At 46.8% G+C, this 17,873-nt stretch overlaps 1 protein-coding gene across 1 annotated transcript; it reads right to left on the bottom strand.

Moving 5' to 3' along the window:
* Positions 1-5,039: 5,039 nt before the first annotated feature.
* Positions 5,040-5,999, bottom strand: LOC138287060 (olfactory receptor 5J3-like). Its single transcript, XM_069227418.1, has one exon. It carries the CDS (start codon positions 5,997-5,999, stop codon positions 5,040-5,042), a length of 960 nt encoding a protein of 319 aa, XP_069083519.1.
* Positions 6,000-17,873: the final 11,874 nt, after the last annotated feature.

The raw sequence follows: 17,873 nt of genomic DNA, 5'->3' as shown, positions 1-17,873 counted from the left end.
GTAAATGTCAAGAAATAACAGCTCACAATAAATAACAAGATCAAAGTACAATGAAACGAATCGCGCTTCTTTTGCTGATTCTAAAGCCACCAGGTAAATGTCAAGAAATGGTAGCGCGCAATGAACAACAAAGTTAAATCCTCATGAAACGAGTTGCGCGTCTTACCAATTCGTAAAACATCATCTAAATGTCAAGAAATAGTAGAGCGCAATGCACAACAATGTTTAAACACCATAAAACGAATTGCGCGTCTTGCCGATTCTTAAGCCACCATGCCAATGTCAAGAAATGGTAGTACGCAATGAATAACAAAGTCAAACATTTATGAAACAAATCACGCTTCTTGCCTATTTGTAAACTACAATATAAATGTCAAGAAATGGTATTGCGCAAGTAATCTGTTACTCATTTAAGAATTAAATCAAGAATATGGAAATTCTCAATAACGGTGTCGGAACAGTCCAACCACCATCTTACCGCCTGGAACAATGATCACCAATGAAGGATGAAGGGCAGAAGACTGGAAGATCCAAATAGGCCGCCGGGACAGGAGCTCAGGAAGAAGCTGCTGCTCTGCACCGGGACCTCTGAATAGTGAGCACTGGGAGTTGGGCTGGCTCTCTTTTATAGAGTTTTGGCCCAGCCCAGAACCACGCCCATGCATGTTGCAGGGAAAGTCTCTGGAAGGCCCTGGAAAGGGGCCACACCCTAACACACTCTGCAAACCTGCAGCAATACATTGCAAAGGAACAGTATTTGTAAGCATATTAAAAATAAGTTTTCAGGATTTAACTCTGCAATGCAAAAGGTTAAACCACAACATATCAGCACAATGCATAAATTACGTTGTTTTGAGAGTGCTGTGTTTTTGCATTTTTGTCGCCAATAGAGCGCATACTGCTCTGGTGTTGACACCTGTAGTGTGCATCACTTTCATTCACCCCCACCCCCAATATTGATTTGTACAAGACAGGAGGAAGTGTGGTCTCTACCATGGTGGGCAACATCTGTGAAATCTCATCCAGCACACCAGGACAGCTGTGTGCAATATTTTCATTCTGGTTACTGTACAAATGTCTCGTCACATGTGCCTACATGGTGACCCTTCACATACTCAGCACCTGAAAGTCGTCTTGAATGAGAAGTTAATCCTCTGACAACCCCATTCCATTCCATTACTTTACACTCCACTTTTGGCAGCATAGCCCCAAGACAAGCACATTTGCTTCATGGTGCAAGGAGGCTTGCATTGCTACGGTCAGGTTGGGCAGGTTTTTAATGTTCAGGCATGATGTGCTGCTCCAGTACAGTATTTTTGATTTGCATTGTGTGACTTGTAGTCCTGGTCATTCATGTTAAACATTAGACTACAAGTCATAGTATTCAAAGGACAATCTGGACTGAGGCAGCACATCACACATGGACATGACAAACCTGGCAGGGCTGGACTAGCTGGGCAAGAAACCTACATTTATGTGATGTATGAATTAACATGTGAGACATTCCTGCCCTTTCCCTTGGACATAGTGCAGTGCAACGCAGCACAGCAAGGTATCTTGCTTTACTGCATGACCTTTTTAAGCATATTGGCCCTTGTTCACACTTACCCTGTAGATCTTCCTAGTCCTCAACTGCAGCACTGTCCTGTCCTCCACTCCTGCCACCAACTCTGTTGGGATGACTGATGCCATCTGCTCTTCCAAGTTGTCTAACTCCTGGTCCTCAGGTCCTCCTCTGGTCCATATGAATGCCCTCAGGTTCTTGGCCAGTTTCTCTTTGGTCTTGCACTTGTAGTCGTGACACCTGTTCTTCAACTCTGGCACTGTCCTTTTTGTTTGGTCTGCACTGTTAATCTTATCCACCATGGACTGCAAAATTGCTTCCTTCTGCCCTTATGGCAATTTGGAGGTGACAAAGAGAAGGTGTTCATTTTATGTCACCTCAGCTATTAATATTTGGTTCTCCTCCTCACTGAAATTGCTCTACAGTTTCTTCTTTTTCTGCACTTTTGTCTGGACATCTTCGCTGGTGTTGGAGTTGTTATCCTCACTGTTAGTGCTTTTTGTTTGTTTGTAATGTATCATTTTTGTTAGGCTTTTTAGTGCACAATGCACTTCTAAGTGACCAAATCTGATTTGTGGCACATAAAACCTGCTTTATGAGCTGCAAATCAGCTTTGCGTCACATTGAGACAGATGCATTACAACACTTTGCGCCATCCCTCCCACTGATGCATCAAATTCTTTGATGCACCTTTGGACCTTACGATATTTGCGCCATACTGTAAATATGGCACATCCATGTTGCTTCAAAGTGTTGTATTGCAGTGTAACATTTTCTGGGGCATCAGTGTGTTGCCAAGACAATGCATCAGTTCTAATAAATATGGCCCTGTATGTTTTTTATCTGGTGTGTTTGGTTTTGGTGGTTACACAGGGCTTCATGAAATGTGGATGGATGAGTGCTGTAAGTCCTTACACCTACCCATTCTTGGTTGCTTATCCCATTATTGATTTGGATGTACTCCTTTTTGTATCAAGTACTGAAGATTAGTTTGCTATATGTGAAGATATAAGTAATGTTTGCTTTTTTGTAGACCCTTTGAATGGTGAGACTCTTCTGATTTTTTTAAGGTGGGGTTATAATCCTTTCCTGAAAAAGATGCTAATAAACTGTAGTTACCACTGAAACATATAGTTGTCAGATGTGAGAAAAGAAGATGTACCTTGGAGTGTATAGGCAACAGCATGCTTACTCTACCAAGGTGTCATAGTTGGACTCTTGCTCCTAGGCGAGACTGCTGGTTTAGGGATGACAACACTTTTGTTTGTAAGTTACTATGTCACTCCTACAACAAGTTGCAACTGATGGTCCAACCCATCCTGGCTCACAGGCAGTACCTCACCAAAAGCCAAGACAGTAAAATGTGATTTCTGGCAACCTTATGCATGGACTCAAGAGTGTGACATCTCAGGGGAGTTGTGGTGGAATAGAAAAGATCCTTTTCTCAAGTTAGCAATATGTCCCAGTCACACACAGGCAATAAAGGAGATGCAGGAGAGTTTTCAATAGGTTTATTGAAAAGACTGCAATCTACAATAAAATGCATGAGCTTAAAAGATTAGGTAATGAACAATAAAAGGAGCATAATTGTGAAGAGGAGAGTTGTGAATGCAAAGACCCCCATCATCTTGGAACATGCATGAAAGGTAAATTCCCTAGCATGAATAACCCAATCTCTAACCTAATGAGAGTTAGGTGTGATAAACCTAATCTGCAAGTACCATGTCCATGAGAAGTGCCCCAACCCTCGTTACCTTGGAATGAGTCTCTAGGTCAGACTCCGCAGTGACACAAAGGCTGAGTTCTACAGCAAGGTGACATGCAGCATAGATGACGTAGATGGCATCTGGCAGGGATCCCTCTGACAAACTTGTCTGTGAGAGATGTAGTTAAACAGATCATGTAGGACCCCTGAAGCAGGTATATTCCCAAACAATAGATAAGGGGACAGACTTTTGGTGGCAATTCTGTAAACAATTCTCAACAAGTGTACATTATGTACCTGTCACACGTAAGTGAGAAAGGGACATAATGTGAATACCTACATGCAACACTTGATTATGATGCTGATAATGACGCCTTCACAGAGTGGCACTCTTTTATAACTATAAACAATAGCAGCCATCTTAAAATAAATAATACATTAAATGGACTAAAACAGAGCACGCTAAGTAGGTTAAAAGTGACAAGGTGACGGGGGCACAGGCCTGCAAGCCAAAGGGCTAAGCTAATCTCCTGAGTCCCAATAAAAGCTAATATGGATTCACTACAAAGGTCTAAATGCATATGTGACACATATATTACCTCCCTGGCCAAAATTGTCAGAACACATGGACTCAGCATCATTTGCTATGCCACACAGCTTAGCCTCTCACTGACAGAAGACCCTTCTACCTCAAGAGTCAATTTCCACAAATGTATGATGAATGTCACAGACTGAATGAAGGACATTTGCCTCAAGCTGAACAAAGACAAGACAGAAGTCCACATCTTGGGGAAAAACACCTCACTATGGAACAACACATGGTGGCCTTCTGAACTCGGACCACACCCCAGCTTCGAGGGACCACGCACACAACCTTGGCATCATCATGCACAGCAAAATATCTATTTAACAGCAGATAATACTGTCTCATCTGCCAGCTTCCACACCCTTCGCATATTTTACAAAATCTTCAGGTGGATCCTAATCAACACCAGAAAGATTGTCACACAGGCCCTTGTCACCAGGAGACTAGACTACAGGAACACTCTTTCCATAGGATTCACTGCATCTCTACTGAAGAGACTACAAACAATACATACCTCAGCAGCAAGACTCACTCTTGACCTCCCCAGATATACCCACATCACGCTCCACTTTAGGAGGTTACACTGGCTCCTGATCCAGAAAGGGTGCCAGTTCAAAATGTTGACCAATGCATACAAAAGATTACACAACATTGGACCAACATACATCAACAACCGCATGATCTTCCACAAACCAACCAGACACCTACGATCCACCTCCCTCTTCCTTGCAGCCATCCCCCAGATCTGTAGAGCCAACAGGGGAGGACGTTCCTTTACCCATATGGTGGTCAGAGCCTGGAACAACTTCTGCCTGCACCTCAGAACCTCCCCATCGCTACAGCAATCCAGGAAAGGACTCAAGGTATGGTTGTTCAAATGAGCAAATCCCTACACAGCAGCCAGCACTCCAGCACCTCGAGATCTTCAAGGGTTATTTGCTGCACCTTAGAAATAACTGATTGATTGAAGAAGGTATCTTTTGTCAATAAAACACATCGACCACTACCATACACACACATTCACTTATCCCATCAAGAATAGATGTATGACAAGATTGTCCTGTTACATGTCAGACACATATATATATATATATATATATATATATATATATACATATATATATATATATATATATATACATATATATATATAATGAAAATTTTGATAGTCATATATTTTTATATCAGCAACTAAAATTATGTTGCTTTGAAAATATTAGCACAACATGTCCCTTGATATTTTTTAATGCCTCCTTCACCTCATTGTTTCTCAGGCTGTAGATCATAGGATTTATCATTGGAATGATTATTGTGTAAATCACTGAAGTCACTCGGTCCTGATCCATTGCATAACTGGAGCTGGGTCTCAGGTAGATGGAGAATAGTGTTCCGAAGAATATAGTGACAGAAATAAAGTGAGCAGAGCATGTTGAAAATGCCCTCTTTCTTCCCTCTGAAGAACCAATTCTTATAATTGCTGAAATGATGTGTGTATATGAAGTGATTATCATAGGAAGTGTCATTATACATAGACTTCCTGATACAAATACCAGCACAGCTTCATTGAGCGAGGTGTCTGAGCAAGAAAGCTTGAGTAGAGGAGGGACATCACAGTAGTAGTGCATAATTATATTTGACCCACAGAAAGAAAGTCTGAATGTGCAACAAACATTTAAGATAGCATTGAGGATTGCAATTGTGTGTGCTCCCAAAACAAGAGCAGTGCATGCTTCCTTGGTCATTATGGCTGTGTAGAGCAATGGATTACATATTGCAGCATACCGGTCATATGCCATAATCGCCAGGAGAAAAATCTGCAAGATCCCCATCCAAGAGTAAAGCAAGAGCTGTGTAATGCAGCCTGGCACTGAAATGGTCTTCTTTTTTGATAGGAAGTTTACCAACATATTTGGTGTTATATTTGTGGAGTAACAAAGGTCCACAAAGGACAAATTACTGAGGAAAAAATACATGGGGATATGAAGACGAGGAGAGATCATTATTAGTGCAGTGATGCTTGCATTTCCCACGATAGTGATGGTATAGGTCAGAAGAAAGACGATGAAGAGCGGAATCTGCAGTTGTTGGTCTTCAGTGAGACCAAGAAGAATGAACTCTGTAATAGATGTGTAGTTTTCTTCCATTTGTGCAAAAAAAATGAAGCCTGCTGAAAGAGAAAAATCTAAATAAATGGGAGAATATGCTCTAACTCTAATCAAATTTCTTCATAACTTTGAACACAATTGCAATACTAATGCAAGAAACAGATAAACCATCACTAACAACCATAACCTGAATATGTTTTTATTGTCAAGTCTGTTTCTTCATGATGTCTCAATGTAAACATCTCATTCAAAGCTTTCTAATTCCTTCTTGTCAGAGGGACAATTCCGGTTCCACAAGTATCAATACAACTAAGCCGTACTTACACAAACTGGAACTCAAATCACTCATAGAACACCTCTTTGCATCAGTTGTACATTCATGTTCCTATGACCATATTGTCCATATGATAAAAAATGTTTTTTGTTGTTTAATTATGTTAGAGAATGTTTAAGGATACAGGAATAAGGTGGTCATTACAACCCTGGCAGTCGGTGTTAAAGCGGCGGTAAGACCGCCAACAGGCCGGCGGTAAAAATTTAGCAATTAGCAATTACGACCGTGGCGGAAACCGCCAACAAAGACAGCCACTTTAACACTCCGACCGCCACGGCGGTACAAACAAACAGAGCGGCGGTGTACCGCCCCCAGTATCACAACCTACCAATCCGCTACCTTTTCCGGGGCAAATTCACCGTGGATAAAAACACAGCGGAAACAGGATTTCGAAGGGAAAACGCTCACCTCTACACACCCCATGAGGAACTAGGACACCATGGACCCGGAACTCCAAATTCTCCCTGCGATTGTCTTCCTGCTCTTCTACCAGGAGCACGAACGCCGGCGGCGAAGACCACGGTGAGTACTGCACCTACGACACAGGGGAGCGGGGAGGGAAAAAACAGGGACACACACACGCAACACCCCCACCCCCACCCTCACCCACTACAACACACACACCAATACATATTGATACATCACAGTTACACCCCCCAACCCCCCCGGAAGAATGGAAAGACAATAGAAAATGATTGTAACCATTGTAATATATAAAAATCAAGTAGGCAAACATATATATATACACCATGTACTAAATATATACCAAGCATAGTAGTCCAGGTAGTGCTCCAATTAAGTCGGTGGAACACTGGGCCCACACGGTATGGGCGAGGCCCACACAAGATCCCCGACCATGACAGGGAGAACACTGCAGGGGCATCAGAGAGCAAAAAAACAGGCACCTCAGGGGGAGGGAAAGGGGGGGCACCTCAGCCGTTTGAGTGCACGACGCCAAATCCATGAGAGGGCCACATGCCCACTGTTCCATCCTGGGGAGTGCAAAGCCACAGTCTCTCAAGTCTCTACAGTGGGTGGGTTGCCACTGCCATATCCTGGGAGTGCAAAGCCACAGTCACTCAAGTCTATACAGTGGTTGGGTTGCCCACTGTTCCATCCTGGGGAGTGCAAAGCCACAGTCTCTCAAGTGGATAACAGTCTCTACTGGTTCTGGAGGGGGCATGGTGCCCAGAGTGCTTCATCCTGCTAAGGACAGAGGTAGTGGATGGATCTCTCCACTGGTTCTGGAGGGGGCATGGTGCCCAGAGTGCTTCATTCTGCCCGTGATGGACTCAGTAGCGTCAGTGCCCTTGGTGCTCATAGGCCAGCGTTGCTTGAGACGGCGGTGCCCTGTTCAGCGGTGCTTGAGATGGCGGTGCCCTGTTCAGCGGTGCTTGAGACAGCGGTGCCCTGTTCAGCCGTGCTTGAGACGGTGGTGCCCTGTTCAGCCGTGCTTGAGACGGTGGTGCCCTGTTCAGCGGTGCTTGGAGCGACGGTCTCCTTTGCAGTGACTCAGCTGCTGGCGGTCCTTCATGGCCCAGCGGGGCTTGTGCTGGCGGTCCTCTCTGTCCCAGCTGGGCTGGTGCTGGCGGTCCTCTCTGTCCCAGTAGGGCTTGTGCTGGCAGTCCTCTCTGTCACAGCAGGGCTTTAGCTGGCGGTCCTTCATGGCCCAGCGGGGCTTTTGCTGGCGGAGGCCTCCTGGGCAGCAGGGCTGGTGGCGGTGGCCTCCTGGGCAGCTGGGCTGGTGCTGGCGGTGGCCTCCTGGGCAGCAGGGCTGGCGGTGGCCTCCTGGGCAGCGGGGCTGGTGGCGGTGGCCTCCTGGGCAGCTGGTGCTGGCGGTGGCCTCCTGGGCAGCGGGGATGATGGCAGTCTTCTCCGCCGTGCTGCTCTTCCCAGACTTGCTGAGTTTCTTGTGCCCCTTCCCCACCTTGGAAGGTGTTGTAGCTGACGCCACATTCCCACCTGTACCCCTGGGAGCCACTTCAGTGGCTGGAGTCTTCCTCCTCTCCCGCCGGGCACTGGCCAACTTCTGATGCTTCACAGGTGGGGGACTGTCTGTGCTGTGGCTCCGTGCCACACTGGCTGCCCTGGTGACCGGTGCACTCCAGATTCCAGTGACTACAGGCACCACTGGTCCCGGAGCTGTTGTGGCTGAGGTGCTAGTTCAGGACCTAGGAGACGGACGGGGTGGAGGAGGTGTGGGAAAGAGGTCAAGGTTGGTCAGGAAAAGTTTTTGGGAGACACTGGGACAGGTAGCTGGAGGGGGTTTGGGAGTGGAGGAAGAGGTTGTGGTTGTAGGAGGTGTTCGTTTGATGACTTTGGGTGAAGGTGCCTGGGCTGGAGGCTGTCGTGAGGTGGATGGCAGTTGGGTGGGTGTGTACCTGCGTTTGTGTATCTTGGGAGGGGGCGTCACAGACACACTGGGAGAGGATACAGGGGATGTGTGAATGATAGTGGGGGTGGTGAGTGCACATGAGCGGGGTGTGGTGGTGGGTGTGCTGGTGATGGTAGTAGTGGCTGTTGAGGTAGTGCATGCAGGTGTGAGTGTAGACGAGACTGGGAGGGAGGAGGGAGACGAGGAGGAGGGGGACACAGTGGAGGCAGTGGATGTTGGTGTGTCTGCATGTGTGTGATGCTTGCATGAGTGCCTGGGGGATGTGTGGTGCTTATGTTTGCCTGAGCTTCCCTTGTGTGTTGACATGTGTGCATGCTGGTCTGTAGGTGTGCTTGTGATAGGCTGGGGTACAGGGGATTGGGTCTGGGTGGAAGAAGTTGGAGGGGGAGGCTGGAGACAGGGACAATGGCTGCCATCAGTGCTGAGGCCAGAGTCTGAAAAGCTCGCTGAAGGGTTGCCTGACCAGAATGAATGCCCTCCAGGAATGCATTTGTTTGTTGCAACTGCCTTTCTACACCCTGGATGGCATTCAAAATGGTAGACTGCCCAACAGGGAGGGACCTGAGGAGGTCAATGGCCTCCTCACTGAGGGCAGCAGGGGTGACCAGGGCAGGGCCTGAGGTGCCTGGGGCGAAGGTAATGGCCACCCTCCCGGGTGAGCAGGCACGGGGCAAAGGCTGAGGGGCTGCTGGGAGGGCGGTGCTGGAAGGGGGGGTGGCGGCTGTACCTGTAGATGGGGGGGCACAGATGTTGCCGCCACCACAAGGGAGCTCCCATCAGAGGACGAATCCATGTCACTGGTCTCAGCTCCTGTCCCCGCCGTGGAACTCCCCTCGCCCTCCGTCCCACTGGTGAACTCCGATTCCATTGTGTGGCCCTCCATGGCCATGTGGGATGCAGCCCCCTCGTGCTCCGGTGCCACTGTTTCTCCGCCTGATGATGCTAATGCACACAAGAACAGGGAAACCAAAAGGGGGGGGAAACAGAAGAAAGACATGTTGAGTGCATGCATTACCGCTACCGTTGGCGGACACGACAGACACACAAGCCCCCGGCACTACACCACGCTCTTGAGCTCCACTGTTCAATTCCTGGGTAATGGCCTTCTAGGCTATGGACGACATCTGCACACATGGATGACACAGGGGCATGACAAGGTGTACTTGGCACTCTACAGAGGTGCGGTGGGGTGCCACATGGCCTGCCTTACGGAGGGACTTTGCCTACGGAACTTGCCCTGGCCTAAGGAAACCCACAGCCCACCACCCCCACCCGGAGACCTCGAATGCATGCAAAATCAGCAGAATGAGAGTGTACTCACCCCCTTGTGTCTGCTGTGATGCCCTCAAGCGCCCATCCAACTCCGGGTACGCCACCGCCAGGATCCTGAACATCAGGGGGGTCATGGTGCGACGGGCACCCCTCCCACGCTGGGAGGCCATCACCCGGTTGAGCCTCCGCTGTCTTCTTGCTCCAGCGGCGAATGTCCTCCCATCTTTTCCGGCAGTGGGTGCGCCATCTGTGGTAGACACCCAGGGTCCGGACGTCCTTGGCGATGGCACGCCAAATATATTTTTTCTGGTGAGCGCTGACCTACATGAATTGTACAGGGGGAAGAGAAAGTTATTACCAACTGAACCATTAAAGTGATTGGCCCCCATCCCTACCCTTGCCATGTGTCACATGCACTCACCGTCGTTTCATGCATGCCGCACTCTCCCCCCTTCCTTCTTACATCCACCCCTCTCCACACAGGCATAGCCCATACAGCATTCTCCCAGTGTACTTACCTGTTTGTCTGGAGGACCGTAGAGTAGCGTGTACTGGGGGAGGACCCCATCCACGAGTTTCTCCAACTCCTCCAATGTGAAGGCAGGGGCCCTTTCCCCAGACACTCGAGCCATTGTCTCTTCCAGACCGAGGTCACAGCAGCACTTGCAGTGTAGGTCCTCTCCTGTCGAAGATCAGGTATCGAGTGATTGAACAATCCATGTCACTGTCACATGGCGTACTTCGTCATTGGCTCCTGGGACCCATAGGGTCCAATGTTAACCAATGCAGCATTGCGCCGCGGTCTTCGACCGCCTACCGCTGTAGTGTGGTTAGTTTTACGTATTCATTGCGCTTTAGCTCCAGGCTTTAGGCCTTTGTGCACTTTGCCCTGAATATATTTTATTCCTTTGCTGACAGCTTGGAGCCTCTGTGCACTTTGCTCTACATGCTTTTTATTAGGCTTCGTACTGTTATTTTTCAAATAGCCAGTTCTACGGTGTTGTTTTTTATTCATATCACACTGTTTTGCCTACTTCAGCACTGGAGTTCTCCATAACATATTTACTCTGTGCTTCAGTCAAGGATACAGTCTGGTACATTGCCGATAGACGTGGTAAGAGTTTAGACTTGGCATTCCTGCGTAGGGACATTTTGTGATCACGATGACATGTTAGTTATAAAATCACTTCCTTGTCCCAATACACGAGAGAGGGAGATTCCGACCAGGGAACCACAACTTGACGCTGACTGCCTCGTTGCAGATGCTGACCCAAGATCACAGGTCTTTGCTCAGGTATGAGGGCTGATGTCTCCACAGTGATTCTAATAGGCAAGCTAGAAGCTTAACATGCTGTGCTCTAAATAGAACAAGCAGAGGGAGAGTAGAAACTGTTAGACAATATGATAGCTTTGTTTTTATGTTTTACTCTCCTGGTAACTATTACAATCCTACTGTGTTGTATCGTTCTGGTTATTGCGGCTCACGCCTTGATATCTAAAATACAGTCGTTTTATTAAAACATTATATAAAACTTATACTGTCTTTGTCATTTGTATATGAGATCATATTGGATATAAGAGAGTTGGTTTGGATCTGAGTAACCACGACTTCCCTGAGAAGTTCCAAAGATGTCATGTGCTCGGCTGCCAAATCATTCCTTCCACATGGGAGAAATGAGGCACTGCTAGTTAGCCGGAGCAAAAACCGGATTTAGGATGACAGAGTTCTTTACACGTGGGTCAGACTCAGTCCCCCACACCGTTATAGATCCTGCTACCTAGAAATCCAGTAGTCTCATTTAGAATAATGAGAGCCCACCGACATGGCGCCGCCAACGTTTGGTCTGGCTCTAATGATTAGGTCTGACTGACTCTCTTGGTCTCATATATATTTTGACTCCTCGGTTCCGTATACGGAGACGTCCGTGGGGCTGAGGATTTCCGCCGCCACGGGATAGGTGCTTCCTATTGCTTAGTGGTTGGTTGTTCAAGCTTGAACTTTGAAAGGAAAAAACCCCGATATTGGTGTGCCTTCTCTGACCTGAAGCAGTTTTTTATAAAATGGCAAATCCTAATGTAGTGAACGTAGCAATTAATATGCGACATCCACTCACGGGACATCTATTGACACATGGACTGACAGTCCAGGGGGGTCCAGTCACTTTTGTGGTGGACGCCCATGCAGCCTATAGAACGGAACTTTTTTATTCTTGGGTCGCATTTCCAGCAGTGGATGGGGGGACAAATACTTTTCACGAATACACAGTTGCGAATGTCCCTGGACAATACAGGGCTTACGCTTATTTAGAAATACCTCTATCTTATCAAGAACACCATAATTGGCTTGATGGCGCCCTCCCACACTCAATAGCACAAGTAAGGTTAGGTCCACTGAGTAATGATGGTCCTACCTGGCCTTTATTGGCTATAGGATATACACCACATCCTGCGGTTGCTCAATTGGCAGTGGTTGAAGTTCGTCGTTTATATACAGAATTAACGGCTACGTATAGACGATTGGTTCAGTTTGTCATGCAGACATTAAATACGAATGCAGCACGTGCTGCTCCAGCGCATCCACAGGCTGTGGTTCCGGGTATTAATCCGGCCACTGTACACTCAGTTATGGGTAAAGTACCGGTTAAACGAGAGGAGACTCCGTTTTGGCTGGCGCAAAAAATTAATACGCTGGAAGCAGTATTTCCCCATACGGGACCTCAGGATAAACATAGAATTTTGACGATGTGTTTGCCGTACGGGATGGTTCCTCCGGTGGACCTTTGTAATACCTGGGGCACGGTATTTGCCGCGCTCTACACTACGGCACACGGTACACCGACATTAGCTAATTTACCGGACGTACTTAAACAGATTCAGGATGAATATGGGGCTGCCCCTGCCTTGGATTTGGGCATGCAGTTGCTCGGCAATTTTGCCACAGTTTCTTCTATTATTTTGAGTAATCTCGAAGGAGAGGCAGTAGCACTAGCAGTGCGAATGCGTCTTCGGGATGTTCCGCTGCTTAATCAGGAGCGGGAGCTTCCGAGAATAATAGCGGAAACATATTCTAGTATTGGTCGTGATAGCCTGGGGGCTAGACCGCAAAAACCCCAGTTACAGGGTAAAAATAATAAAGACAATGCTAAACAGCAACAACCTGAGGGTTCGAAAAAGCGCTGGGAAAAGAAACAGCAAACACCTAAGAAAGATGGTGGGCAGTCTCCGCAACCGGAGACCCCACAGAATAAGTATAATCTCAGGAATAGGGATACTTTGAAAACGCCTGATAGATATCAATATACTGATACACGCCAATCTCGTTCCTTTCAGGACTCCTCGGAAAAGAGAAGTGAGAGAGGTGGGCGGTCAGAGCGGAGGACGGAGTACGTGAAACCGAGACAGGATTCACAACGCTCAGCGGAGGTTTCTATTAAACAAGAAGAGAAACCGCTGCAACAGAAACAGCAATTTAAAAAGAAGAAAGTGGCAGCTGTCTCAGTCAGACATGCCGCTCAAGAAGAGAGTTCTCTTGACGAACAAGACATGGGCGTTAGCACTGTTAGACAGCGCGGCAGAGGTCACAATAGTTCGCCGGAGTCTTCTAGAGCATCTGGAGGTGAAAGCAACTGATGACTTCATACAAGTCGAGACGGCGGATATGCAAGTCTCTGATCCTGATAGAGTATATGAAGTGACTCTGCGATTGGAAGGGGACATTGACTGTATTATAAACGCCATTTTTTGGGACCATGTGGTAAAATCATATGATGTTCTGCTGGCCGAACAAGATTGGCCACCTGACTTTGTTCGCGACTGTCCGGTTGGGGAGGTGGTTATTACACCTTCATTCTCGCCACTTGTTCTGAGAGAACTAGCGGAGTCCTATAGTAAATCATGGGCTCTAGCACAGGCTCCCGCCTTGTATAGAAATAATGTGGGGTGGGACAGACAATCACCTTATCATGTAATTCCGATAAAGGGCGAACCTCAGCCACAACCGCAGTATCCTATCAAATTTGAAGCAAGGGCATCGGTTAGGAAAATTCTTACACAATTGGAATACCAGGGTGTAATTGATCCCTGTGTCTCGCCGATGAATAATCCCTTGTTTCCGGTTGCTAAACCGGACCATTCCTATAGGATAGTGGTGGATTACCGACATTTGAATAGTCATACACGCACATATGCAATACAAAATTCACACAGCGCAGCGCTTATGAATAATATAGTGGGTAAAAAATACAAGAGAACATTGGATATCTCGAATGGATTTTTCTGCCAGAATATAGCGCCCGAGAGTCGGGACTATACCTGTTTCAGTGCGTTTGGCTCTCAGAAAATTTTTTGTCGTTTGCCTCAGGGGTATAAGAATAGCCCAGGACTGTTTTCGGCTCGTGTAACTGAAATGCTGCATGAGTTCGACCCTGAAGCATTATCATATGTTGATGACATATAACTGACAGATGATGAGATTCTGCAACATCTGAGGCGTGTATCGCGCATTGTTGTGGGGTTTGCTGATATTGGCTATAAGTTTAATTTTAAGAAATCAAAGATTGCCTTCCTCAGCGTCATTTTCTTGGGATATGTGTTGTCGAGTGAGGGCAAGAGCCTAGCGCCACATTTTTGGGAGAAATGTGCTTTATTGCAGCCTCCTAATACGGTTCGGAAGCTCCAGTCATTGTTGGGGTTTCTGAATTTTGGCAGAACTTACATTCCTGAATATGCGACGCGTATAAAGCCCTTATACGAGTTGATTCGCCCGAATTTTTCAAGTAGATTTTGGACGATTGAACACACACACATACTGCGAGAGTTACAGAGTGATCTCTTAGCAGTTAAACACTTACATACACGGGACAATAAGACGCATTTAGTCATCAGGGTGATACCTGGGGCTGTTGGGTTTACTTATGTCACCTTTAATGAAGGGGAGACAGTCCAGATTGCATACAAGTCTCACTTGTATTCTGCTGCAGAGCAACGTTTTGCACAAACTGAGAAAATTCTCACTGCAGTACAGATGGCTGTTATTAAAGAAAGACCGCTGGCCCAGGGTCAACGCATTGTTGTCGTTTCCCCGATTCCGGCCTTAGAGCCTGTTACAAAAGCGAGTGTTCCTAATTCGAAAGCTTTACACCCGCGATGGATACAATGGGCTACGTCTTTGACAGCCACTGATGTAGATTATGTGTTTGACCCTAAACTGCAGACTCAAGAATTTCTTCAATATGAAATGGAATACCCTGTTCCTGCTGGTACGTTGCCTATTGACCAATATCAAGTGGTCATGTATACCGATGGCTCTGCGCAACCAGCGATTGGAACTGAACAACAGTATTCTGCTGCATGTGCGGTGGTGAGCGGCACTATGGAGGGGGAAGTGTTCTGCCCCCGACATACTTATACTAAAACCTTGGGAGATTGCACGGCACTGCTGGCTGAGCTCAAAGCTCTATTGTTAGCATTGGAGCACGCGGATCCGCCGCTTTTAACCTTGCTGGTCTGTGACTCCTACTACTGTGTGCAGTCTTTCAACGAATATCTACACTATTGGAAGATGAATGGGTTCAGAGATTCTAAAGGCAACACCATTAAACATAAAATGTTGTGGGATAAGGTTGCGGATCTGAAGGAAACGCTTCCTAACGTCCATGTTGTGCATACACTTGGACACCAGCGCGTTGGAATACACGTTGCTGGGAATACTTTGGCTGATGAAGCCGCGAAATCGGCAGTGGCTGTTTTACTGTGGCCGCAGTGACTCGTTCGAGTTCCAAACCAGACACAGAAATTTCGGCTGCCATAAAGGCTACGGCTGCTGGCACGCCCTTTCCTAAAGGATTTCCTTCAAAATATAGTTACTGCTTGAATGGTGCGCTGAATGCTACTGTTACAATTCCAGGCATTGGTGTACGTGAAATTCCCAATAAAATTGAGAGACCTCGATTGATTTCTGCAGCACATGAGGGGGTGGCTTCTGCACATGCTGGGGTGGCTGCCACGATTTCACTTTTACAGGCTCGTTACTGGTGGCCTGGTCTCTATAAAGAGATGAAGCAATATGTCCTTTGTTGTGACGTTTGTCAACAAATAAAAGCATCGTCGGCTAGATGCCGGCAGCAGACGCCCCTTCTGATTTCAAATAAACCATTACAGTGTGTGTACTTGGATCATTGTGGTCCGCTGACACCAGATAGTGCATACAAGTATATATTGGTTGCTGTAGATTCGTGCTCCAGATTTGTATGGGTTTGGCCACAACGCTCGGCTGACGCTCGAACTGTTTTTAAAGATTTGCGCTTCTTTGTCGATATATTTGCAGTTGCGGCTTTTCATTCGGACCAGGGCCCTGCTTTTGCCTCTAAGGCATTCAGGGACACCATGGCTTCGTTGGGGGTCCAACTCCAATTCTCGTCTCCATTTCATCCCGAGGGAAATTCTGTCGTGGAGCGTTTAAATCGTGATTTAAAGCAGTCCTTAACGGCCAGAGTTATAGGTACGGGTCGTGGTTGGCTTGCCCACCTATATGGAGTACAGAGAGCACTTAATAACTTGCCTAGAAGGTCACTGGGGGGTCGTACTTCATATGAGTGCCTGTTTGGAACACAAATGTATGTTCCTGATCTAGATGGTCCTGGTGTGGAGGCGGCAGATACGCCCTTTGACATAAATGATCGTGTCACTGTTTTGCAGGATTTACAACAATTCCGTGAAGATAACTCTTCTGCCAGTGCTGCCTCCTCAGGAATTAAGGATGAGCCAGTAACACCTACTGGTTGGATACCCAGGATTGGGGATCTAGTGCGTGAAAAGGTTGCAGTTAAAAAAGAATTTGGTCCTTCTTATCGAGAACCTGTCCCTGTGTTGGGGGTGAGCGGCACGAGAACTGTGATTTTACCGCCGCTGCGAGGGGCCAAAGGAACTCGCTTTGTTTCCATTGATAATGTCAAGTTACAACATGTGGCCGATTCTGCACAGCAGACCAAGAGGGACACCCAGTAGTTCCGGAATCCCTCTCACTACTGGGAGGGAAGTCCCGCTGCAGGTGATTTTCACCGACACTGTTTCCTCTCCGAGCTTGGGGAGGGTGGATGTTGATCTTGCGATTGTTCCACCGACGGCGATTAATATGGAATCTTGTGATCAAATTGCTGTACGTTCTACTGACGTTTCTGAACATGTGGTTTATAGCGTGCCACGGCGAGAGCCTCCATCTGCTTCTTCGTTCACAGTTGCACCTTTTGCTAGAACTGCTTCTGGCTGCTTCAACGATGCTGATAATGATGGGTCCGGCTCCTCGTCCTCAATGTCTTCTGTCCACGGTCCACGACGGCTGCTGGGTTGGCTTAAACGCACATATTTTGTGTTTCCTTGGAACTATTTTTGGCTGTTTTTGGCCGTGATGACTATTTTATTATGGTTGGGATTTGTGGTTACTTTTTTCCTGATCTTACATGGTCATTTTCTTCCTGATCGATCTGACATTGAGCACGTGGAAACTGTGTTAAAACCGCATTTTTCGTCTCATATGGTTCGAAGAGACTTGTCCACAGTAAACATTTCTGCTATACCGGTTCCGGATGGAATTGTGTGGGATAAAGTAATGTTTGATATATATGGTCCCACTGAATTGATTCAAATACCGTATGTTCTCAAATTATCAATGAATGATATTGTTATACCTGGCATTGTTTCTGATGATTGGGATGTGAAGACGGTAGATTCTATGCTAACGGATTTGCAATATTATACTGTCTATGACGATGAAGATGCTTACCAGTTTAGAGATAATCATGGTGACATGTTTTGTTACAACTATTATGGACACCACTTTATTCATAAAGCTAGGAGCCCTAAGCCCATGTTTAATTATGTGCAATGGGAACATTGCTCGACTCCTCCGCAAGGG

The sequence above is a fragment of the Pleurodeles waltl genome, chromosome 4_1 (genome assembly GCF_031143425.1).
Source record: "Pleurodeles waltl isolate 20211129_DDA chromosome 4_1, aPleWal1.hap1.20221129, whole genome shotgun sequence".
NCBI classification, from domain to species: domain Eukaryota; kingdom Metazoa; phylum Chordata; class Amphibia; order Caudata; family Salamandridae; genus Pleurodeles; species Pleurodeles waltl.
This window is presented reverse-complemented; position numbering and strand designations above follow the sequence as displayed.